General features: G+C 38.6%; 1 protein-coding gene across 1 annotated transcript in view; it reads left to right on the top strand.

The window, feature by feature from the left end:
- Nucleotides 1-27643, top strand: part of pebp4 (phosphatidylethanolamine binding protein 4) — a 56812-nt gene that overhangs the window by 7317 nt on the left and 21852 nt on the right. Inside the window, exon 4 of the mRNA XM_075468680.1 lies at nt 15305-15403. Coding sequence (XP_075324795.1) covers nt 15305-15403 — 99 coding nt within the window. The remainder of the gene's footprint in view (nt 1-15304; nt 15404-27643) is intronic.

Below are 27643 nucleotides of genomic sequence, written 5' to 3'. Positions count from 1 at the left end.
AAGACACTTCCTTGCGCCTTTCTATGACAGTGAGGGTCAGAAAGTGAAACATTTCCTGTATTATCCATCTAATTGCATATTCAGTGTCATCAGGTGGGAGTTTTTGGCTCTGCTGGATTAAAGAAGCATGTTTGGCAGGGATTCAGTGAGTTTATTTCCTTAGCTAATGTGCCCCTTTGTCATTATAACATCCCGTTAAGCTGACCCGTATCCTGCTCCATTCAGTCCTTGCCTGTTACTACATAACACACATGATTCATGCAAGCTTCTGAACAGGAAAGAAATACAACCTTCTGCTAGTCGGAGCGCGCGATTGATTGAACATGTTCATCGCGACAAAGAGAGGTAATAAACCTCCACCACATTCTCACACAGAAGTATAATAATTTGCACCTTGTGAAGCATGTATGTGGCATGCAGACTTCTGAACAGGTGCTCACAGAAACTCATTCAGGCTGTTTTGCCCTTATTTGGCTGGTCAGATAAAAAGATATACACAAAAGTTTTTGATTTTAAACCAATACATTTATATTTTCTTATTTCTCTCCTTTTCAGGTTTTCTTCTTCTCTCAATAATGTATTCATGTGCACAATGAGAGAATATTTTACTTGTTAAGCTGCTGCTTTGTTCCCGTTGTTGCAGTAGCATGATATTCCTGCACCTTACATTTGGCCCAAGAGCGTGGGCTGCAGTACTGATACTCTGTGGCTGTGAGTAAAATATGATTTCAATTGCCATGAAAATGTATTGTATTATCAATGGGAGGATAAGAACAGATTAAGGAAGCTCTGGGATGCTCTTACAAATGACAATGGTCAGGTTTCTATGCAAGCAGCAGTGTTAGAATTTTTTTTTTCATATCTGCACTATTTCACAAAAGCTTGGAGAAAAGGAGGCAAAGCCGACTCAACAAAAATCTGAATGACTGTTTATTTGTTTTAGATACTTTCTGTAAAGTATTGATTACTTTGAGGTGTCCACTTTTTCCACAGCAAACTAACAACGTTAAATAAAAGCGCAGGTATTCATTTTTGCAGAAGACACAAGACAACGCATGATAATCATGAAATTCATCAGTTACATTCAAATTTACTTTAGGAAAGACTTAGAGAGGCAAAGAGTCTTTAATGAAAATACCTCCTGAACCTTGTGCTCCTTGATTAATATTCAGAATTCACTCTGGAACTCTCTCTTGTCAGTTCATATACATTGACTGCAAAATCTGTTCAAACAGAGATTCATAATCTGCATGGGAAGTGCATCTGCTGCTGTGGATACTTAGACAAACACACAAGATTAAATTTCTATTTATATGAACCGCAGAAATCTAACTTGCCGGAGAATCGTTGTGAGAAGTGGAAACGACTTGGTAGTACTTTGGCTCAGTAAGAAGACTGTACGTTTTCTTATTGTGTTTGGCCAGCTGGGAAAGATGTAAAAGAAACAGATATTGAACTGTAACTGTTCCTTTAGATTCTTCTGGCATAATTTGTCCTAAATATGAAAAGTGTGAATGCAGACTCTGTGCAAAACTTTATGGACAGGATTACTGTGGTGCTTATGTTTGAAGCTGAGGTAATTGACGTTTTTTTTGTCCCTGACAGCTTCTTTTGTTTTAGAAGTAACCAATTACAAAGTTAAAAGTGATTGAGTGAAGTTTGCTTAAGACCCAGATGCTTGGTTTAGTGGCATTTTGCCCAAAATGTTTTGTGCTTCTCATTTGTGGTCCAGCACAAGGTTTAGTTACAGTTGTGTCCCAATCCTCTGATTCACCTTCTCTAAGAACAGCTTCAGGGCTTCTCATAATGCTTAACTCTCTATAATGCCATCCCCTTCATCTCCCCAGTGGTCTTATTGTCTTAACTCTGGATGGAGAGACAGTGTAAAAAAAAACAGGTTAATGCACATTTGGCATGCTGAAAGTAAAGTATCTTTTGAAAGATAGACTGTTAAAGTTTTCTTAGGAGAATGTTTGATGTCTCTCCCAGCTTGTACCTGTGTGCTTTTAATAGATTTGATTAAGAAATTCACTTTGCTTTTGACATTAAGAGGCTTCTTAGAGTCGAAGAGATCAGGTCCATTCATGTGTTAATTGATCTGAGGGAATGATAAAGCTGCTTTTTTTTGTCAGTTTCCTGATCCTGTAGTTTGGAAGCATTGGAAATGTTATGCAAATGATTTGTTAATCCCTTTACATTATTTGTTCCATTTCTCCCTTTCATTTTCACACTCAATTTTGAGCACAGCAGGCTGTCAGGCGGACACCCTCAGATTGCTAATTCTTAAGATTTAGAAAAAAAAGAAGCCACCCATCCAACATTTTAGAATATATTTTATTCAATAAATGAATTTGAATGTAATCACTTACCTGAAAAATATTCGCAGGTATCCTGTGAGCCGTTTGAGACACGTTGAACTTTGCCTCTTAGTTTTTTCTTTGTGTATTTTCGTGCTACTTCGTGCTACTTTCACCAGCAGATTAGCAGTCAAGAAAAACACTGACCTGCACAATTAAACCTATAAAATCAGCATAAGCAGGATAAGACAGACGAGTATAAGCTAAGAGAGCAGATGAAAGTGTGACCAGTATTTTTTTTATTATTTTATTTTAGTTTTGTTGTCCCAAAGGTTGGTGTTAAAAAATAATAAGAAAGAGGTGGGATGGTCTTAGATTCAAGAAGCTTAAAATGCAAAATCTCAAATAAGCCCAATTTTTCCTAGCCAATCGCTTTGCATTTTGGTGGGTTTGTGTTGATCGTCTCAACTGACTCACATCCCGCCCCTCCCCAAATAAAAACACTAGAGATTTACGTGGCTTTTCAAAAAATGTATCTAGACATTTATCCAGCTTAATCTTCTTAACATATTAAAGTGATTTGCTTTACCCCGAAGTGGCTGAAGCTGAGAGCTCACCGCCCCTCATGGCATTAAGACCTCAGAGGCATTGTGGACACCTTCTGCCGTTGAATAAGAAAAAGGTGGGCAGGAGTCAGGCTGCTTCTCAGCTGTGAAGCTATGGCTGTCTCTGCTGTGTGTCCATTTTACTTTTTTTTTGTTCTGTTATTAGTCCAACTGTTGCACTCAGTCAGGGTTCTTAGGCACACGGCTCTGCCAGCACTGCCCACACTGTGGTGTGGAGGTTTGGAGCTCTCAGCTTTTGAGCTGAACTGAAAGAGCTCTCTCACAGAGTAGGTGTTGGCATGATGCTTTGTTCCTTTCTGTGAATGTCATGAAAGGTATGGATAATGAGAAAACTGAAGCACATTGATGGCATGATTTATCTGGATGCCAACTCTGCGCCTGACTTCAGATTTGGGCATTTTCAAAAAGTCAATGTGCTTAACCTTTTCTTCAGGCGCGACACAAATGTGAGAATCGCTTGTGACAGTTGCAATGTGTTTTTCTTTTAAACATCACTTCACAAACCAGGCAGCTAAAAAGGTCCTGGTCAAACTCAAGTGTCGCTAATGTCTCTATTTGGCATCATGCTCTGTGGATCTGCCTCAGGCCATTAGTTTAGCCAGATCTCATCAGTAGAACTGTGAGTTTCCACATGGGGACACTCATTGTAGCCGAAGTATTAAGCCATTTATTGTCATTATGGTATTTAGCTTAGCGTCTGTCAAATTTAAATCAGATGAGATGGGGTCGAAGTCAGTGTGCTGGAACATCAGGCATGATTTATTTATCACAAGTTACGAGTTTCAACAGTTGCCTCATATGTAAGAAAAAATCCTTGAAACTATCTTAGATTTATTTATTTTATATTATAATGTATTTCAAGTAGAGCTTTTAGTGAATAACTGATACTGACTACCTTGGGAGGATGACAATACTCACAATCCAAGCCAAAAGAAGCGCACCACTTCAAGTGACCACAAAGCTTTTAAAAGTCTGATCTCTTTGGAGAATATTAGGTGTCATTTTAATGTTCACTGTCTCTGGCTTTAGTTTGTCTCGTCTATACTGCCAAAAAGTACTATATCTGATCTGTAGCCTATTCCCTTTAGTAGTTACTCACCTCCTAGCTTTTCATCAGAAGTTTTCCTACTTTGAACTTTTGCTTAAAAAATTGCTCAAACAATTAATATTGATATTGATTAATACAGTATTATTGCCATTGCTGTAAACATAACATGGATTAAAGATGTCAACAATTGATAACAACAGATTGTAAGAGCACTACCTTGACCATTTATTTATTTATTTATTTATAAACTGAAATATAAAAAAAAACGACACCACATCCTCTTCTTCCTTCCTTCTCTCTGAGTTAAACAATTCCATTTGACTTTCACTGAGATGCACCTTTCTAAGAGTTATCTCAGTGGAGGGGAAACAATTATGTAGCCCAAAACTCATTACTCTGAGATTTGTTTCCTTTTTTTGTTATCAAAATCATCACCGATTTTATTGATCCCTCAGAAATAAACTATATCTGCAGAACATTGATTTAATGAAATGTACAATCACAAATCTTCGGTTAGAAATATGCAGGTCCAGATTCATGATTGTGACCCTCCACCGGTTTTAGATGACCGCACTGTTATTCAGAGTCAGCACAGCTGTTCTACTTACACAGTTGATAATCAACATCATGGTCTTGATTGATAGGGTTAATTCAGACAGATTGAATATGTTGAACCTGCCTTGTGCTACATACCCCGGGAATAAATATGCATGCATCTAAAGCATGTGACGCTGTTGTCTTTTAATCTAACAATGATTAGACTCTTTAGGGAAAGAAGAAAATCATGAACTGTATAGCTAGGTTCGAATTACATACAAGTGTAGTTTCCTAGAAACACATAGAAGCATTTTTGCTGCAAAGTACATGATATGATCTTTATTTGGATATTATTATGTCTGCTACTCACAACATAAGCATCATAACGGTGATGCTCTTGCAAAGAGTACACGTCCCTGACCTGTATGTGCTGCGCCATATCGTATAGTTTTGTGTTCATGCAGACGTTAGGGTACCACATGAAAAGACATGTAAGGGTTTTACTCTGCCTCTTCTCTTAGTCAAAATGGTAGGTGCTTGACCCCCTGTGCTTGGACTGAATGTCTAACGGGTATGATAATCGTACACTGAGGGAGTCCATACAAAATGTTGTTGAACCTAGCACAGCTCCACACAGACGAGCTCTTCAAACAAAATTTGAGTGGTAGCTTCTTTTCATACCACATAGAATAGAAGAAATTGATTGGAACTGGGAGACTTAGGACTGGATTTTCCTCAAACATAATATTTTTTCTTTAACAACTGCAGCTTAAATTTAGATTTTTCTTTTTTTTTCTGACTTTGTTTTTTATTTCTTTGTCCAAATCCTATCGAGTGGTGCTTCAGGTTTTTCCTTGAGTAAAAAGTTGATATTGTTATGGGGAGGGAAAAAGGACTTTTTTCATGTGTGCAGGAATGTAGATTTCTTCCCCCCGTGAAATCCTAATTGTGCCTTGGAGGGCTGGTAGGGTATCTCTGCTCAGCTCAGCTCAACAGGATTTGTGTCTGTGTATGTTAGAGTATGTCTCTCAGCTTGAATACGGATATAACCCTTTCATTGCACAAGCTGCTGATTTTTCATATTTGCCGATAGGCTGATCCTGTGTATGCGTAGCTTTTTGTGGAAGACATTGAAAGTTTTTTGGTTTTTTTTGCATATTTATTTCTTTTCCTTAAAATATTTCATGTTTGTTAAGAGTTAATGCAGATAACATGTGGAGCTCTTTTTCTCGATATGAAAATTAAACTCCTGAGACCGGATTTCATCAATAGTATGTGGTCAAATAGTGAAATTTATCACAGGTCAAAACTATGTCCTTTGCACCACTGAAATTATTGCTGTGCATTTATCTATGCAAATCCAGGATAAGATCCTATCTGCCTCCAGCAACATATCCTCATGGATTTGGCCTATATGAGCTAGACAGGTTATGGTTGACAGTTAAAAAAAGGAATGGCAACAACATATGTGCGAAGATTATTGCTGTAGTCATTAATTGTCGCTTGAAAGGGGATTAGGATTACCAGTCCTATAGAACACTGTAACACCTGTCCTTCCTCTTCTCTAACAATGTTACTTCCTTTTTTTTGTCTCTTATTTCAGTATCAGTTCAAGTTGGCAAAATAAAAAAGCCTGATTTATTCAAATGAATCATCAACGCTGGAAATGATTCAATATGTGCCACATTCAGATGGGTGATATATTATTCCCTTGGGGAGAGGCAAAGATGGAGCTGTAGAGCTGTTTTATTCGTGCTGTCTTTATCAGTGTGTCAGGCAGAGAGGCTGAGCTTGTTCTCTGTGAATGGACGAGCCCTTGAACCATAAACCTGTACCTCCTCTGATAACAGTTTTTGCATTGTGCTGTAAGTGCCATTCTCTGTGATGTCCTCTCTGACAGCACTAAATATATCAACATGCACAAAATGAACTGTCAGACGAATTATTTTATTTCAACCTGTTCTCCAAAACTAAGGATTTTCTGTGCTGTGCGCACAGTGTGTGTTTGAAGACATATTATGGATTTTGCTCAGGCTTCAAAGCAAAGAGCAAAATTGTGATTGTATTTCACCAAGCTTTGCTGTTCTTGTTCCTCATGTTTTGCCTGTAGCTGAATGTTTTTTGCTATACTTTGTGTCTTCAGTATCTCGCTCTGTGTATCCTTAAGTGTTATTTCTGCTGTTTGGACCTCTGACTGCTCTGACGTCTGAAAATCTCCACATCTTCTAAAGTGATAAGACTGCTCCCTGAATTACTCAGAACCCGTGATGACATGGCCCTTATTGTCAGACGGGTGGGCTGGTGACACTGGAACACAGACGGTGCTTGTCTGTTTGAAATATTCTGTTTCGAGCCTCCAAGCCCTGGGCAGTCCTCTCTCTTAGTCTCCCAACACACAGCTTCGCCCACTGAAACAAGACTATTCCATACTGGAAAATACGGCCCTGTCAACTGGCAGTCTGGACTAGGTTCAGCCTACACTAGAAGGACCCCCCCCCCCCCCCCCCCCCATCATCACCACTTCCACCCCTTAATAGGCACTAGAGTTTGCCACCCCGTGTAGATGCCTTTTGGTCGCCATCCATGGATGGCGTCAATAGCATCTTCCTACACAAAAGTGATTGAACGAAGGGCACAAGAAAATGTGGGAATAATTTACACTTTCTCACTGTACAACCATCAGAAGCCATAATTAATCATGATAGAAAAAATGTGGAAGCCATCTTGGCTGGTGAAACACGCAGTGCCTGTGAACAGCCCTGACACCTTTAACAGCTCTGATGGCCAAATAGGAATGGGTGTCAGAGTGCTTACAACTGAGCTCCCTTCATGGCACCATGTTTCACATCGTCTTCAGAACTGTGTCTGCTGCATGAAGCTGTCGCAGCCATTTGTTATACATGTTATTTACATGGATCATATATACTGTTAAAATAGACAGAAAAAATCTCTCTCAATGTTTCAATCTGTGGTAGCTTCCAGAATGAAATATGATGCCGTTCAGTCATTTGATTTTAGAACAGTAGTTAAGATATGAACTAATATGAAATGTTTGCTGTTTTTAAGGTTGACATGTAATACCCTTTGTAAACTTGTCGTTTTTAGCTACTCATCTGTTGATCTGAATAGATATTTATTACTTTGGCTTTCATCCTCCAAATACCTGTATGTCATGAGAGCTACCTTAAGATTCCAGGATGTGGGTGAAGTTAGTTGAATGTGCTCCCCTTTTAACTTTTTCAGGCAACTTGGTGGTAAAATAACAGAAAAATAGCAGATCTACGACTCTCAGTGTGTGACAAGCTTGACAGATTAATTATGGATATGAGTCCAGGGCTGTAATTTGCCCTGTTTGACTTTGTTGTGTTCTCTGCAGTCAAACTATATGAAAAAAAATATTTCTCTCTTGCCTCATTTAGCACAGACTGAATCTGAGGCTAATATCTGAGCACCTGACTGCATGTTGCTTCAGTGTACCTGCTAGTGGTAGTTACTGTGCATGAGCATGTGCATTTGCAGAAATGCTTTCATGGTAGTGAGTAGGTGTATGTGTGTAAAGCCACCACTAGAAAGTGTTGAAAGCCTCAGCTAGCAAGATCGCATCCAGGGTGACTAATAAGCTTAACATGAGCACGGCTGTGTTCGCAAGCATGGTACGCTGAAAGAAGTCTTCAGTGTTGGGAGAAATGCAGAAACGATTCCTTCGGCTGCTACTAATTCCTTCACCCCCCTCAAGCTTCAATCAGACTGTGAACCATCTTACTGTTACCAGTGGCTTCGTTGCAGTTACAAAGTGCACATCCGAAGTACAAGGCTTCATAAATAAAGTTCGGAGCAGATGCCATTTAAACACACACATCAAAGAGCTGCTTTGATAAACATTAATAGGTTAGGGGGCAAAAATGAACAGTGACATTGACAAAGAGTATTCATATACTGCACAGAAGATAAGCTATGAAATATATTGCATTGTCTTGTCTTGCCCTCTGCCAGGTGTTGATTTTATTAGAAATAGCATATTTGCATATTTTTAGGTTAAAAAATTAAACGTGATCATACAATTACGTAAACTTGTGTTTCATATTCTCCTCTTATTCCTCTTGAACTGCTGCCTCTTCATAGCTCACCCGCTCTTTTCTTTGGCTAACTAGCAGGAATCTAGTAGCCGTGTTTAGGCCTGGAATATGCATTTGTATCAACACGTGACTTTCTTTTGACCATGTTACTCCTGGAAGTGTGGATGTATAAGCCACTCCACACTCCATTCCTGTGTGGGAGGAAGCCGAGTTAAAAATAGGCAGGTTTGGAGGTAGTGTGGAGCCTGCACTATCTGAGGCACTTCAGAATACTGAGAACCATTGGTACTCTTTGAATATCATTTAGTTGTGTCATTGAACAACATGGTAAATCAGTGTCTGCAGTGTCATTGTCTCTTATCATGTTGTATAATACAGTATAATATCAGTTGTAATCCAAAATGTACCCAGGTGGCATATCTCAGAAAAAATGGCTTGACGAGTTAGCTTTTCTTTGGTTTGCATAGTGATCCTGATTCATTTCCGGTAATAACTGTCATAATTCTGTGATTGATGATAGCTGCACATGGGAATGGTTCAGTCACAAACGCAGTAAATATAATCAATTCTATCTTGATGCACTGATGTACACAATCCATGAACGTGAATGAATGGATATTGGCTTTGCAGATGTTGTGTATAAAAGAAATGCAACATAGCAGACATGGTGAGAATAACAGAATGTGAGCATAACTTTTGTTTGTTTACAATGAGATGCAGTGCACATGTGGACCCCACCTATAAATGCTTGTGTGAGGATCACAAGAGCAAGATCATCAAAATCAACCCAAAGGTTTTGGAATAAATGCATGGCATTTTAAGTTCCTCTTCAAGTCTGAACTAGAGAGCATCTTGACATAAGTTTGCACCAGCTGTGGCCCCCTCTAGAACCACTTTCACCGACGAACTGGGCCTCAAACTAACATCTATCTAACAGCCATATAAACATCTGTCAAAGTACACAAAGACACCTGTGATATAGGTCACACCATAGACGTCTAACATGCTTTATATTCCTGTTATACTTGGCGCATTCACAAATGCATGCAACTTTGCCCCCAGTGGACACTTACTTGCTCCTATTATAGTTTCTGCTCATTTGTGTTTGACGTTATTAAAGTTAAGAAGCATTTCAACAAATACATCTCAATTGGTATTGAACATTTTCTTTATATTCATTTCACTATCACCAGATCCAGGAAGACGACCTCAAAATATCTAATGTAAGCAAATATATAAAAATAAATAAATTAAAACAGGTTCACAATAGTTTCAGATATATAATAACATACAGCTAAAACTGGTTTACAATATGTTATATACAGTCTACAATTTCTGCTACAGAATTAGTCTTAATTTTGTTTTTGTTTTTAATTTTGTTCTCATTTTGTTCTAATTTTGTTTTAGGTTAGTGTCATTAATTCAGGTTAAATGTGTTGGTGGTTTAAAAAAAAAAACTAGATCAGTAAGAATAAGTTTTACAAAAAAGAAAAAAATACATTTAGAAAATTAACCTGAAACTGATTAAATGCAGTCAAAAAGTGATGAGAGGGATTAAAACATTTTAAATCATGAATACAGTAAAATAAGTAGTTGGATTAAAAAAAATTAAAAAGATCCCCATTTAAAATGGTCAGTTCCAAAACTAAATCAGGGACTAATATCATCTGCAACTTAAAGCATATGTTAAGTTTGGTATGATCTCCTCCAGAAGACAAGAGTGCATTAAAAAATAAATAATGAATATACACTGCCCACAAGCACTGATTAGCCACAACATTAAATCCAATTACAGGTAAATTGAATTACATATGTCATCCCATTACAATGCAGTGTTCTGATGGTAAACCAGAGGTGTATGAAAATATTAAATGCTCAACTTCCTGTTATACAACCTAAAAACTCTTTAACTGGACTTTCAGTCTGTAGTTGTAACAAGACCTTTGAACCACTACATTAGCAGTGGTGTCAAAAGTACACACATTTGTTACTTAAGTAGAAGTATAGATACTGCAGTTTAAAAACACTCTGGTAAAAGTTGAAGTATCAACTTGACCTCTTTACTCAAGTAAAAGTGAAAAAGTATGTGCTCCAAAACCTACTTAAAGTATAAAAGTATAAAGTAACCTTTAAATTAAAAAAAATAAAAAAAAAATTTTTAAAACCCACACACAAAAAGGTAGATGCCACTATGTGATTTGCAAGCTTAATTTGAAAACTCATTAGTTCTACACATGGCCCAAGACAACAATCATAAGACCATTACTGTCAAAGACAAAGTCACTCAAGGAGCATGTTAGTTTCTCAAACTTTATTGGAATTCAATTACACGTGAGGTAGTATTCAAGAGGTAGGTCATGTTCGTCCCATCAAAAAAACAAAAAAAAAGTCTCACTGCCAGAAAAATTCAAAGAAAAAAGATATACACACGCACGTTCCCCCCTTTGTCATAGCTGACAGTCAAGACAAAAATGTTATATGATTAATCCAATTACACTCGTTCTCACTAGGTGTGGATGGTGCCACTGATCTGTATTGGATGGCGCACATGACGTGAAATACATAAACATTAAACTGAAGCCAAGAGTTAAAAAAAAAAAAAAGCTGAAGCCAAGAGTAACGAGGCTGTTTGTTTTGAAAATGTAAGGAATAGAAAGTACAGATACTTGTGTGAAAATGTAATGAGTAGAAGTCAGAAGTAGGCAGAAAAATAAGTAATGGAGTAAAGTACAGATACCTAAAAAGTGTACTTAAGTACAGTAACGAAGTATTTGTACTTCGTTACTTGACACCTCTGTACATTAGTCAGATATTGTTTGATGGAGTTAGTTCTTCGCCAAAGATGTTTGACAGATTAACAATCTGCTGGTTATTTGTGCTGATGATGGAGGTTTTTTCTTTTATATACTGTTTGTAGTGAGAACAATGGGGTTTCCAAGCCATGAGCTATGGGGGATGGGCTGTTATTAATGACAATGAGGGCCTCCTCACCTGTAGAGTTGTTGACCTCTAGGTGAGTGCCACAGCCCCCCAGCATTGTCCATCTCATCTTTGGGTTTACGGCCCCGCTTCTCTCTCCTCAGGATTCAATTACCTCAGCCAGGCTGACCCCTGACCTCCTCTACACCAGAATGGACCTCATCTCCAGACCCTGACAATGTTACTGCTAAACTTACTCTGTGGCCACCTGCTGTTCTTCACTCTCACTGCCATCTTTCCTCTAAAATGACACCTTATCATTTTTCTCCAAAGTGTAAAAGTCAACACCACTTAACTCTTTGAATGAATTTGATATCAGATTATGTATTCATTATCATATCATTCCCAGAATTATTTTAAATCTGTTTTGCCTGCGAAAATACCCAAATTGATCAGTGAGACTCACTTTCTACTTCCTCTGCTTTGCTTTACCAATCCTATTTTCTGTATTTAGAGTCTGATCTTTCACCTCACTCTAAGCTGCAGTCGATGGTTGTTAAGCCATCACCGTCTCTTAATCACAACACAGATACCTGCTAATTACCAAACGAGTTCAAGTATTTTTGCTACTTAAACAGGGATTTGGGATCGATGCATTGCTTTGCTCTGAGTTGAGAAATGAGCACAGCTGACCATTAAATTCAGAGGATAAAGCAATGGGTATATTAATTGGCGGTTGCATGGATGACACAGTTTGGTATTGGGTCAGGGATAAAGTATGAACTTGTAAACTCACAAAGGGGCCTCTTTTTCTTCCCTCCATCTCACTAACACTCTCTCGTCCTTCGTGGTGTCATCAGTTAGCGGAGCCGAGCTCGATAGCCCAGGCAGCTCTACAAGAGCAGCGATTAGCCATCTCTCTGTTTCTCAACCCCAGCAGAGTTCACTCAGAGGTAATACAGTAGTTTTCCATCCTTGGAGAGACACGTTTCCCCTTGACTTTGTTCTTTGCTGTCTTCTTTTTAACAAAGACTGTATCTATTTGATTCTATTGGCATGGAGAGTAAGTTTCCTGTCATCTATTGAAAATAAAACACAGAAATATATTTCTGCTGTTTTATAATATATGATCAGGAATGAGTACGAGTTTCCTCATTTGGATACTCCCACTTCAAGCTTTATTGGTGTTTCTGGGGAGAGCATGTCCCTTTTCCCTAATACCTCTCAACAGTAGCCATGTCAGAGATGCCCAGAGTTGATTCCAGCCGTCTGACGTCTGAGGTGTGGTCTCAGTGGAGCATTTTGCTGTGATCACAGCAGGCAGTGGGAGGTTAATCTCGAGAGAATGCAGGCTCAATCTTCCCCCGCCTCCTGCCTGCACCCAGGGCCCTCACATCTTCTGCTGCATAATGGTCCATGAACCATTGTGGTCTGTGCCAGATACCTACCCAGATTTCACTTCTGCTTTAAGATCTCAGATTAGTTAAAAAACACATCAGGCTGCTGATCTCTCACCTTTTTACAACAGTTTATTACAGTTTTTATTAAGTATGTAATGTAGGCTAAACACTGAAATATTAGAAAATAAGTGTAAGTGTCAAGTGTAAAATTTTGACTTATCATTGAGGCTCAAATGTTAAGTCTCCTCATGAGTACTGGTGATAAATAAAAAAGGTTCCAATATAAGGCAGAGTTCCAATATATTATTGGAAAATGTGTGCCTTTCAGGGTAGATTATTAGCCCCTTTTAAAACATGTTCAGATATACATTTAGTTTCTTCAAGCCTCGGTAAAATAGTTTCAGATGGCAGAATATGCATCTGTTTTTCCCTGGAGTCTTTCACACATATCTGTGTGTAATTAATGTGGATTTTGACAGATGGAGAAAAAAAAAATGTGCTCATAAGAGAGAAGGGTACATGCCACAATGTGTGAAGTGCAAGCTTGATGGGAGCTTCTTGTATTATTTGCTGCCCATGCCAGCTGGACTAGCCAGATTCTCACAGGTAGAAATTCAAGCACTGAATATGCAGAAATTGGATTGAAATTCAATGCCCACTGTAAATAGGACATGTTTCTCTTGTTACACATGGAAATTAAAGTGAAATGTTCTTCATGTTTTTTTCTAAATTTAGCCTAAGCAAATCTGAGCCTATCCCATGCAGTGCATCTCCATGCATGGTAACTTTCGTGAAATATCCAATGAAGTGCAATTTCCCTCAGTTGTAATTGTGACTGGAGGTCATTTTTAATTGAAATGCTTAAATTGCCTTTTAGTCTGTGTGTATGTGCATGCTGTTGTTTGAAACCATGTTATTTCTGAAAGCATCAGGGTCTGACTTAGATATTAGTATAACTACATTATCACACTTTCTTTGCCTGGTAGCAAACATGTACAAATGAGGATTACAACTCTGGAGAAGGCAACAGGTCATGGTTGGTAAGCTGCCCGGGGGGGTCACTGATATAGAGTCACTTTTGACAGGCTGTGGAGGAGGCTCTATTGTTGCTGGTGTGTCTGGATGTTACCTGCAGGCACTATCACTGAGACTACAGTATTATCCTATTATTAGGCTTAGTTGTTTACGCATATTACTGCTTGTCAGGTAGGCAGAGAATCCTCCTGAAAATGAGCATCTGCAGAAAAATACATGACTACTTCTTTATCTCATTCAAGTACATCGGCTTAGGATAATTTCGTGGGGCCTGTAAGAACGTCTTGATAGGACACAACAAACAGAAATTTAAGGTTTCTGTTTACATGAAGGTATTTGATCCTCTAAAAATGTTTTACCGCACTGCTGACAGTGGTATTTGGCAGTCAGTGGTAGAATATAAGAAATGCTGCATCTGTTTTCTGTGTTTTAAAGCTGATATCATTATGTTCTTGCTTCAATTGAAAGTACATATACAGTAAGAGGACATTGTGTCGCTGTTTGTAGAGGAAGTGAACAAAATAAAAAAAGCCCATCATATGGTCTGGCAGATTTTGGGCACTAGACCAGGGATGACAAATGTGCTCTCGCAATAATTCAATCTGCTCTCATAATTCTCTAACTTTTAGGGACAGACAGAATGAAGATTTTCAGGCAATTAAGCCGCCAAGTCAACGTCCAATAACTGTGATCAAGTGTTAGTTAAGATGCTTTTTCTCTCACTTTATCCATCGACAGATTGAGGGGTATAAAGATACTTGATAAGTGGCAGAAAGTTACTGTGAATATGTTAACGAGACGATTTGGTATCGGATCCAAAATGTTGTCATTTTGTTGATGTCACAGTAATAATGTTAAGTTTAAGGACTAACAGAAGGAAGAGAGCTTGTCTTTGGAAATAACAAGTTGGTAATAAAGACAGCTGTAGTTTATAGTCTCATGTGTTTTATTGTGTTTTTAGGACAGTTGTCTTCATGCTTTAAACAGCTTCATTTATGTTGATATATTAAAAATGAAACCCAGATCTCTGACTTTGACAGCTTTCTGACCTCAACTGACATGTGAAACAACATAAAACACACCAAAAAAATCTTTAAATTGGATAAAATCCCATCACAGCATTTGGCAAAATAACTCAAAGCTGTGAAAGTAAAGCAAAGCATCTGTTTTTAAGTTTTTAAGCTAAGTATCGTTGACTAAAGAGATGTGGAGCCTTGGGCAGTATGAAGTACAAACAGAATGTCTCCGAACGCAAAGGGGATCAGGTAACGCTCTGCCTCCGGGCCAATCGCAATCTGTGTGGCAGTGTGGTGGATACTTGGTGTCTGTTAGATGTAACAAAATGTGAATCTCTGTATGATTGCAGGAGAAGATGTATGTCCTGGTGATGGTCGATCCCGATGCACCAAGCCGCATCAAACAGACGTCAGCTTACTGGAGGCACTGGTTGGTTGTGAACATAAAGGTACAGTAAACCGGAAATAACCTCTGCACTCACTTCAAAAAGACCTCATGCAACTTGGTGATATAGCTCGTGCTTTTTATTTGATTAGAACCTCATACAGCATGATAGAAATTTCATGAAGTTTTGTTTGGATGTTTCTTTTTTTCTTGAAAATTGTGCATTTTCATAATCGCAGAGTCTCTCTTGGCATGTCTCGTGTTTACATCTGCACCAGGGCCGATCGTGAGGCTGAAAAATTATGAATGGTTTTTTAAGCCTAACTTGGTTAAATGAAAACGATGCCAAGTTTGAAAATGTTAATTTTTCATATCATGTATCTTGTGCAATAAATGCCTGTGACAAAAGTGTGGGAGTAAGTCTTTCTAAATGGCTGTGAAAGTTAGCAAGGCCCTGTCAGCAGCAATTTCCCTCTGCTGCGGAGAGCCTGGGACGTGTCAATGCAATCGTGTGAGACAGAGATTGAGGGGAGCAGCATGCGAGGCGCACACTTTTTCTCCCATAGAGCTCCATTCCCTCAGCTCCCCCTTCAGTGGAGAGATCTTGGCAGAGTGTCCTCCCTTCATCTGTTCCCCCAGGCAGAGCAGCTCCCCCAATGATCCACACTTCTCCGTATTTTACACCCCCGAAATGGGCACGGCTCCGATCCCCTTATTTCTCTTCATATTTCACTCCTTTTTATCCATTCGTTTGTGTGTTTTCACATTCTTGCATTCAAACGCCAAATGCATGTTGAGTTGTTGATTGCCTCAAATATTTTGAGGTTTGCAGATATTTCATAATCCCCCGAGTACCAGGAGATCAACCCAGTAGATTAAGACTAGTGGTCTGAAAAACAAGCGCACAAAGCTTCTTCAGAGATGTATTACTGCTCCTGTTTCATTTAATAAGACATGGTTGTGTACTAAGTAAGCTGCACATTGATTCAAAGATCCAAAAGTGATGGGTTTGTGAAATAAATATTTTTCTAAACCCACAGTAGATATATATTCAACATTTTAGCTCATTGGTAATTTAGCTTGTGAGATCATTTATGCAACCACATTCCTGCTTCAAGTATCTGGTAATATTTACCTCAGATCAGTCACATACATCAATTATATAAAGAAAAGTAATAATTTTGACTTTATGAAATTGCACTAAGCATCACCTTTACTTCTTATTTTTAAGCCTAAAAAGACTGGCTCCATGACCAGCTGTGAATAAACAAATATCTTTCAAGTGCTCAGACCAGACCACCTTCTTTCTTGCAGTTCAATTTCCTGTCACTTGTGTGGGTGTTGACCTGCATTGACCATGTAGGGATTGGCCAGTGTGACAGGATGTTTCTCTGAATGTGACTGGTGGTTGGTCAGAAGGGTTAATGAGCCTTTTGAGTGATGCCAACTGCAGTGGGAGGTGTTTAATTGACCAGGGTGGCGAGGTGATGTCGAGCAACCTCAGCTTTGTTTTAGGTGTTGATCTGAATGTTATGGATTTTGTTTCATGCTGTGGCAAAGACAGTAATGTAGGTCAGTTTATGAATGAATGCATCCATGTGATTCAGGATATGACTAAACTACTGTGTAACTATGATAAAGGAATAATTAGTTCCATCTGTATAAAAGGCAAAGAGTGCTGTACGATAATATGTTTGGCATTTACATAGCTACCTCTGCCAATGTGAAGTCTGGCTCCATGCTTTCAAATGTCAAACGGATCAGTGTTTTAATCCTCACTGGCAAATTTTATGAGCAACAACAGCCATGCTTTTTTACATATATATTCATTAGTCCAGGGTCAAGCAACCTTGCCCTAGTTTGCAGACGCTTCCATAATTACTGAGTACTCTTTTTCCATTTCCAGATTTATGATGAACATTTCCATATTTCAGCCTAGAGAGAGGTGAGGTCAAGCTGGACCAAACAGCAAGGCAGATTTAGGCTAGTTCTTTTGCTAAAGTCTCAGTAGAGAAGCAATGATATCACAACAAGGACTCATTGGAGTAGTCATGTTGACACATCACTCACTTTACTTTGAGCTCCATTAAACGTGTGGTTCTTCACTTCTCAAAACATGTGAGGATAGGGAGGATCTCCTCACTATTTGCCGACTATGGCAAAACCCTCTTGAGAGAGGCATTTTAGAGCCGAATGTTTGTACTGTACTCTACCTCACACACTTGAAGTTTTCACCCACAGCAACAGCTTGCATCCTTATGAGAAGCCGACTCTTGAATTTAGCATTGCTTCGAGAAACCAAAAAGCTTTGACTCTTTTAGGGGGTTTCATGTTTCTGGAAGGGAACCTTTAATGGGGCAGGATTTATTTGTAGATATTCAGAATCATATAATTAAAAAAAAAAAAAAAGCTTCACTAGAATATGAATTTCCTGTCAAATTTCAGTCTCACTGAACAATCTTGAATAATCACATGGATTGGATGTAATGCCTTCATTTTATGTCTAATATTTAGATTATTATCACAGATCTATAAATCATATAGGAGACCCAAAGGCTGCTCTATTAGGAGATATTATGAGAAAACAATATTGACCAACAAAATATTTGCATTAGATTTTCATTTTGCATTGCTTAAAGCACATGTTCAGGTTGTCAATGTAAGGTGTGAGATATATTAGTATGGACTATGCTACTTACCAGTAGTTCTGACACTAAAGAGATTAAAAACATAGATTCTCATTCACATAACAGACCACAGGTTAGAGTTTGTGCAGTCTGCACAAATATGATCATTTACGGTGATGAAAATTTGCGAAATGCAAGTTAAAACTGGAAAAGTAAACCAGTGCACTGAATCACACCCACTCAGACTCACTACCACCTATTACTGCACATTGCACTATTGCAGACGACTCGTTTATGTGACATGATATAATGCGCCGAGGACGAAGAAAGGTGCCTTTTATTCATCTGCATTTCCTTTTTTCATCTTGTAGAACATCCACATTTGTGCATTAACTGTGTACACATAGAGTTAGATAAAAATTAAACTTGCGAGTTGACCTTTATTAATTGCCTTGAAATTAGTATGAAATATCTATTTTCAAGTGAAAACATTAAAATATGAAATATAAAAGTAGCTTGAAATCACTAAAAATGAAATCTTGAGATAAATTTGAGATAAGCTGTTACTGATATGCCATAATTACCATTAACAGGAATAGTTTCTGGTTATATTTATCCACAAATGCGTTTATCATGCGTCTTGATTGTGTTGAATAACAAAGTAAATGACTTAAATACGAGTTTATCTAAAGTGATGCAGGAAACAAAAACGGGGAAAAAGAGGATTTTGTACCTGGAGCTGCAGCTCGGCTTCGGCTTCTCTACTGCTACCTCACTTTTTGTTTTGCCTCAACTGTTTAAGGCCATCACTGCTAACAACAACACACGTTTATAAATGTCCAGAACAATCATGCAAATGCAAGTTTTAAACAATCAGAATTTTGTGTTTATGTTAGGTGTCAACATATTTATTTAACTGTGTCCATCACGTCTTTACTTTTGACTGCCAAGAACAAGTTACTCCAGCAATTAAGTGTAAACTGAGCGGCTGGATGTATTGTCCCTCACCAGCTGTGCACTTGCTTTTAGAATCACATTATTAGATGCGGTACATCTATGCATTTACTTTGCAACTGCCCGTTTTCATAGAGCCCCTTAGCTTCAGAAACAGTCATTTAGAATTTTCTGCAACACGGGCTGTGTTTTTACATCAATTATGGATAATTACCAAAATAACTGTATAACAGATTGTTGTCTCGCTCTCAAAGTCGAACTCCAGATTGTGAGCCTCTCCCTCCCTCTCTGCTCTCCGAGAGTCTAAATCAATACAGATGTTCTGGCATGGTCTTGCAGCAATAATTACTATAACAAGCAAATCATTAGTATCTGAATAGAGTCAGCTTAAACTATATAAATACAACATTGGGCATCACTTTTTTACACTCGTTGTAGTTTTGGTCCTCTCGGAGTCAACTTGATGGAGAATAAACTGGCAAAGCAGTGCCACAGTAAACCATTTTTGCTACTTTGAGGGAACACAAGGTGTTCATCCCTGTTAAATCCTATTTTAACAGACGCGTGTCACTTTATTTTTTACATGCATGCAGTAATTGATAATATAAAGTCTATTTACTGTGGGTTTTTCATTGTGAGAGTGATATAATTATTTAATATTTTGGGTTGTGCAAATCATACCATCTGTTTGTATTCTGTTTCCTCTGTGCTTCCAAGCTGAGATACATCTTAATCAAGACAAGAGATTTGATAACCAAATAATACTGAGGTTTCTGTGTCCTTTTGAGACAGTGTAATTATTTATTTTTAGATTGACCTCAGTATTGCTTCTGAACTGGATGCCAACATATATTTGTTAACTTCCTCTCTCTGACTAACTGAAGGCCAGTTGGACAGATCATTATTACGGTGCATGAGGGATATGCATGTTTAAACATCCACCTCTATTGTAGCAGCCCCCAAAGGGGGACAGAGCCTGTGTTTTACTGCTGCTCAGGCAAATGCAAACAGTGGAGTATTGTGACTGTATCAGACCAGCTGGCTTTGTGTTTGTGAATTCTGTGGCCCGCAGAGATCATCTGCTCCACGCCTCAAGATGTCCTTTAACTGCAAACTATTAGACGTGTAACGCCTTGCACCATTTCATTCAGTGTGAAGCTCTTGAACTGACACTTTTGTTATTTTGTCCTTTGTTTCTTTGTAAACCACTGACCCTATAAAAACCAATCCTATTTTAAACCACTCACCCTTATGGATCAAACCCACAAAAACATTGGATAACGAAAAATACACGAAAAGTACAATAAAAACTTAAATCTGTAATTTGTTAAAATGTTTGAACCGTTATTTAACAGTACAAAGGAAATCATTTTCAGGAACATTGTAACATAACTTCATTGTATTCGGAAAACATAAAAAATTCTAGATGCCAGAAATGTACACAAAAAAAGTTGGAAGAGAGGCGTGTTTACCATTTTGTTCCAGCTACCTTCCTTTTAATTAGACTTTTTATTCACTTGTAAGCTGAGGATACTAATAATTGCAGCTTTGCATGAGGAACCTGTGTCCGTTCTTGCTGAATACAAGATTCCAGCTGCTCACACACTGTTGAGCCGACTACAGGCCAGTCAAATACACACAAACTGCTTTTATGAAGCCACTCCTTTATAAGTCGTACAGAATTCATTGTCCTGCTGAAAATAACCACAAACAACTTTTTTTGTGATGTCTCTCCAACATTCCTGCACTGGCAATGATGCGCCTTCTTACTATCACAACTAGCTTTTGAACCATTAGCTGGTAATAGCCTGGATGGTGTTTCTTGCCTTTGGCACATTTTTCCCAAAAGATGCTGAAACTTGAACTAATTCCACCACGCAACATGTGTCCACTGTCTTTTTGTCCATCTGAGATGAGCTTGTGCCCTGTGTTTCTGCACAGAGTTTACATATGGCTTCCTAAATGTGTAATACCATTTCATGTTTAATTTCTGGATGCAGTGGTGGACTGTATTGCGTTATAATGGTTTTACTCCCAAATCCTTGTAGCTATAATGATCATGGTGGCAAGATTATTTTTGATTCAGTATTATGCTATGTAGATGTCAAAAGAGCAAAGTTCTCTCCAATTTTGCAAAATTTTTTCTTCATTATTTTGTAACTGATTCTGTTTGGATCCTTTCTGAAGATTTTGTCTCAATAGCACCAACAGAAAAGATATTCTAGTTAAGTGCAGCCTCTTGTGCTTCGCTTGTCTTCTGCAAGACGAGGGGGGAAAGGTTGTGCTGCTGGGTAGTGTGGCCAGTGAACAGCCGCAGAGACGCATCCCTGGCCAGACAGAGAGCAAATACATTAAAACAAATAATGATAAACTTGCTGGTTGACAGACCTGCCCTGTTGTACTCTGTTGTACTCCTGGATAAATGGTTGGAGCAGTATCACACTTTGTAAATAGTTTAGTGGAAAAGCTCTGCTGTTCTGGCGGCAAATCTTTTGAAGCAACTTCCCAAAAATTTACTTCAGACTTGTGTCCTCTCTGCTATTTTCGATGACATACCACAAATAAATTAAGGCTACTTCTGTTGTGGTTTAACATCTTTCATCACCTCAGACACAAAGGCTGACATAATCTGATTTTATGCTCTAACAGTAATAAAAAGCCATCTCCTCCTTGTTTCTGCTGTCTCCCCCTAGCTTGTACTAACTAGATGTAAAGCCCCACCCAGTAAGTATTCCTCCAAAAAGTTCCTCCAATCTTTTACGTCGAAGATACAAGCTGTCTGAGCCACCCATAAGTGACTGTACTGATGCTTTCTGAGATGGTAGGTGGTGCCGTACAGACTCAGTACAGAAATCCCTAGCTACAAAGTTGCCGGCTAATTTTGTGCCAAAAGAAAAAGAATAAAAAATTGATGACAGCAAAGTTCAAAACATGATTTTTATTTTATTGGGACATTAAGATACAGTCTATATAAAGTTTTAAAAAACTGTCTCTGTTGCATATCAGTATCATTTGAGCATTACCAAATGTAAAGGTTACATTTTTAACCTCTGCCAAAAACTGACAGTTTATTTTAGTAAGATACCGACAATATTGCAAATAAACATACTTAATCGCATTGTTCAACTATCCCAACTTTGGCATGTTGTGATTTAAACGTTTCTTTTTTGACAGACAGCTGCCCCCATATGGAAGCCAAAAACAATCTCCCAAAGGCCAGACGAACCATAGCTAGCTTCATTGTGAGAACAAAGAACCATTGGTATTATTCATAATTAAACTCTTATTGTGTAGTCTTCTGAATATTTCCATTCTTCTCCCCCTCTCCTGCTCACTCTCATTTCCCCTCTCGGCACTTTGCACCTCATACTGGGAACATCTGTCTGGCGTCAGAGTGAAGCCTGGCTGTGCAGATTGGAGCAGGTAGAGGAGCACATTGTAGCCCAGCTAATGATGAGAGTGTCTGCCCTCTCTCTTGGAGGAGACGCAAGCTGCTGCTTCACGCTCGCTCACTCCACTCATACGCCCAGGGAAACAGATTTCCAAACATATGCAGTATGTTTTTAATCCAGTTGAGCACTTCATTCCCCAGCAAACACAAATAACCTTACGGGACATCCGTATCTTATGACAAGGGGGTGGGCGCAAAGGAAGTGAACAGTTTTCCTTTTTAATGTGATTTCTTTTTTTTTTTCCTCCGAAGTTGCTAAACATGCTCTTAACCCAGGTCAACAGTTTGGATGTTTACGGTTTTACAAACTTTTACACAGAAACACCTCCTGGCGTCAAGTTGTATGATATAACTTTATCCAATTTTAACTCCACTCGGTGCACCTGTTGTCAACCGTTATGTAAACCTAAACTGATAGAATAAACACATGTGCTTTGTGTTAACGTGTCTTAAAGAATATGAACAGATTGTTGTCAGTGTTATAAAGAAACTGAGTACCTGTTGGTGTGATTAAGAGTTTTGCCAGAACTTACAAAATGTTTTTTTTTTTAATTTAAATATTTTGAGGAAATGGGCTGAAACTTTAGATAGTCTAAATTACAGGTGTAAAGTTAAGATATTGCACTGTTTATTTTACGTTTGAACTCAAAATAGTCTTGCCCTCATAAAAGTTACATGGAGGTCACTCATCTTTTTTCATAACAATCCCAAACCTCCCTTGGTTCAAGTCAACAATAGTCCTTAACAGTGAGGCGCAGCTGGAGGTGCTTAACATTTAGATCATGTGCTCATCCTGTCAACTGTAGCCAGACAAATGTCAGAGGTGGTGCTGCACGGAGTTCAACTTTGTTGAGTTGTTTCCTCACTTAACCCCATCAGACTCTCATCACAGCCTCTCAGCCATATCACAGCTCCACACATTCATGTTTTTATATGGGTGCTGTCTGCATATGTGGATTTGCAGAAATATTTGAAGGCATTTGACAAAGACTAACATGCCAGAATCCAGTGCTTTTTGAGGTGACATGCCAACTATGTACCCAGAGATGCTGTCACCTGTTGTTATTGGGGATCCCTTGTCCTCTGCAAAAACAGCCTGGAATATTATCAATCCTATCTTACTTGCAGCTTATTAACAAACAGGTTCTTCTTTAGTGTGGGCTGCTGCTCTCACTGTTCTCCGCCACCTAAAGGGAGAATTACATAAGAATCCTCCGCTCAGTTGTCAGTTCCATCCCCCATCCACATACAGCAAACCTGCACACAAGAACACACACATTTACACACACATTATACAGTAGCTGATAACCCACTGAGCCTCTTGCCATTTTTGTACGAGCTGACCTCCCCGATGTGTTTGCTGTGGTGAGATCATTGAGGAGGTTTCGCTGCACGAAGAACACGAGCTGCTACAGTTTTCTACAAGAAGTCGTGAATGCTGTTGGTGCAGCAAGGGAACAGCCGTCCAGAATTAACAGTTATCACACAAAGCCTGATAAGGCTTTCTAGGAACCCGAATTCCTGTTGATTTTGCCATATCAATTATCCTTTCTTTCAGAGATATCAACTGTATTTGATTTAAGGAAGTACTATAGGTTTGCTGTGTGTCATTGTGTGGCATTTATTTCTAGCCTGAGCACTGTCCTGGATATACAGAATTACGATCACGCTCCAAGAAAACAAGGACAACCTGGAAAGCCCTCTCTGATCCAGTCTGTCACACTATAAAGCCTAGTAGGGGAAAAAAGAGCATATTGGATCTTATCCATGTAAATGCTGTTTAAAAATCGGTAGCTCTGCACACATAAAGACACTTCTTTTAATATGTGCCCCTTTTCTTCACACCCACGACCATTGTGTATAAAATCCTGTTTTTCCTGAAAAGATTTCTAGTCGTAGCTGCAGACAATGTTCCCCCACACAAGCTGTCGTCTTTGTCATACCCCCCCTCCCCTCCACTTAAGTCAGTAAAGCGGGTTCTTTGGCAGTCGGCCCCACGTGCAATATTTTGTGTTTTGGGGTACAGGTAGGGGGGGGATTGACAGAGGTCTGCCTACCTGTTCCCCTGTAAAGTGGAAAGTGGTCAAGTTTGACGGACATGTGGAAGGTGGGAGAAAGAGGCAGGTAAATGAACAAATGTCAGGGTTAGTGGGGGGTTGCTGGGGTTGCGGCTTTAGAAAATGCTTCCTCTTAGGGGTGTCTCCTGATACACTGAAGGGGATTGAGGCATGCTGATAAAAACAACTCACTAACAATTATGCTCAACCTAAAATAGCCCTTACTTAAGTATATAGCATGCTTGCCAGTTAATTGTACACAAAAACAAAGACTTCACAAAAGACCTCCTGCAGCCAATGTAGATGTAGTATTTTGGCATAATAATTAAGCGTGACAGCTATGAATGCAAAGTTGGCAGATATTATAGTGGCCTGTCTAACTCCATGTACTGATTATGATTGTTCAGATTCCAAAAGTAATGCTGAAACTTAAAGAATAAAAAAATGCATCACAGTGCTAAGTCCTAAAATGTATCATATGCAAACAATTTTAAACTTGTGCAGCAGCTCTAATTGTCCATAATGAATAAAAGGCTCCCCCATACTGGAAACAGTGGCTTTGTAATCTTCCAAGATTATTATAATACTAAGTACATTATAGTTAGAGAAACAAGGCTGTCAGTGTTGATAAAAATCATAGAACAAAGACTGGCTCTTTTTTTTTTACTGATATTAAATAATGTCCATTTTTCAATTAATGCTATGAGTGCGTGACAATTACTAACACTCAACAATAGATGAGGACATTCTTTGCAGATTACAGCCAGTATCTGCTCTCAACCAAGCATCTGACAGCAAGAAATGTAATGACAGCGTTCCTAATATTCTCAGGAGATAATGCTTCTTGTAATGGCAAGCGAAAGAAATTATTGTCAGTACAAGACATTCAGCAGAAGCCAGTATTTTATCCATGTTGCACTTGAATAATTTGAATTTGATTGCATGAATTGTTTTCTGGATTTGTTCAACTTGTGCTTATTGATATGCTGTCAGACTAACAACCAAACAAAGACCTCTGATCTCTGCTATTGACCATTATCATAGCCAAGAGGTTTGTTACAATGTGGTATTTTTATGCTACACTTGGTGAGAAACCTGTTTACATTCCAGGGTGCTGTATAGTTCACTTCCCTCTGCAGCTCACTCAGATTCCAAAGCACTGTATAGATTTCTTTCAGCTGATGAAATTAAAAAGACAGCAGTGTGTGTGTGGTGTGCCTTCCAGCAACGCGATTTGCCTGCGAGTTCACGATACGGGTTGAGAGGGGAGTTCCTTTGGGGGGGATTAAATAGCTCCCTCTCTTCCTTCCCTCCTCCCCTGCCCTCCATACTTGCAGAACACAAACAGCTTGCAGGGCTGTGCAGTTCTTATACAACATGTTTGCCACAGTGCTCCTCACAGGTAACAATAAGCCGAGGTCAGAGGTTAAGAGGGATTGTGGAGCACAGATTCTTGTGTGTTCCTGTTGCAAGCATTGTGCACAGAGGCACGGGAGACGGTGCCCATAGTGTAGCTGGGAGAGGGTGAGAGACAGAGAGGGTAAATTGGCTTTGTAGAGAAGGGTTTTCGAAGAGAGCAAGACCTGCGCTGGTTTTTATGAAGATATGTTAGACTGGTATATGATATAAGATTATGAGTCCTAGTTTGCCTCTCATTATTACAAACCTACACAAAAATATCGAATGATATACATTTTTATGAAGAGATTCGGAAATTGTAGCTATTGTATGCTGAAAAATGGGCACTGTCCTCACAGAAAAAAACACAGCACTCCGTGTTTGTTCAGTTTGTGTTAAAGGACCCATGCTATTTGTAATCTTCTTATGTGAAGAACAAAGATAACCTGTAGAGAAGTGTTTGAATTTAGCTGCTTTTCACATTCTGTAACAGACAGTCAGCTCAGATTTTTTTTCCCAACCATAACGACACTCTTTATTGCCACCTGAACAACAGACATGAATCTTCTGATCTGAAAGTTTTAGTTACTTGAAATCGTGGCCGAAGATGTAAGAAGGTCTTTTACAAAAGGATGCGATACCACAATGTGAAGAAGAAGTATCCTTTACTAGTCCTTCTTTTGAACTTGGAGGGTTAAGTTACATTTTCTTAAAGGGTTATTACTACAGATGTAAGAGGCAGCTTTGCATTTTACAACATAATAATGTGGAATGTGCAGCATGTTTATAGACTGTATTTGTGTGAATTAACCTAATTAATGCTTAATATGATCTATCATATACATAAGAGCAGCAGAGTATGACATACTTTTTCTATGACAGATTATGGTATAGTGTTTATGTTGAACTGACGGGAGTTAGAGAGCAAGGTGACTGTTAGTTATATGTAATGCCAATTTGTTGTAGATACAGTCATTCTTTTTTATTTTTTTTAAATTTTAGTTTGGTTTAACATTTTCATGACATGATCAATCAGGGATGCCATAAAATATAATTTGTCCGACTATGTAATTGCTTTATCAGTGATACTCTATTGCATTGTTGAGTTCTTCCAGAAGGATTTTAAAGAAAAATTGTTTTATCTAAGATCATAAAAGTTTTAAGCAGCCGAAAAAATTGTATTTTCTATCTGGTTATTGGTTAGATTTTCACCACTACGAAAGTATGTGAAGCCAGATCGTTGCCTCCGTCACTTTCTTTGAATAAGACGGAGATTATCCGTTTAATCTCTTAATCATGCACACTGTCTACATTGTTGGTCCTGTGCCTAAAACCTCTGACTTGATCAGATGTAACAGAGCCATGTTTTGAGATAATTCCATCCAACACAGACTAATTCAGATTAGCGCTGATACTGGTGCACTTGTTACTCTCTAGCTATCAGTACATTATACCCGTGATGCCCTGTTAAAATCAAATCCAGACCAATGGTGCATAAAATGGAATGTTGAAATATGTAGATTTTAAAAGGCAGCTTTTAAAAAATCCCACTTTCGCACAAATGTATTCAGAACGAAGGCATTTGTTTCGTAACATGAATCAAGTTGCTGTGCATTTCTGAACAGAATATGTTCCCCAAAGTAGGAATTAATAATGAAGATGCTTTTTGTCCTGAAATTGCTGTTCAAACAATTATGTACTTAGTTTCTTCCAACAAATGCATTCCACATTATTGTTTTGCCTCATAGCAAAGCACCTAAAAGACTAAAACCTTTCATTCCATCAAAGGCCGCTATTGGTCACCGTCAATAAAAGCA

Source organism: Odontesthes bonariensis, chromosome 6 (assembly GCF_027942865.1).
Source record: "Odontesthes bonariensis isolate fOdoBon6 chromosome 6, fOdoBon6.hap1, whole genome shotgun sequence".
Taxonomy (NCBI): Eukaryota; Metazoa; Chordata; class Actinopteri; order Atheriniformes; family Atherinopsidae; genus Odontesthes; species Odontesthes bonariensis.
Note: the sequence above shows the minus strand (reverse complement) of the source record. Positions and strands in the feature narration are given on the sequence as shown.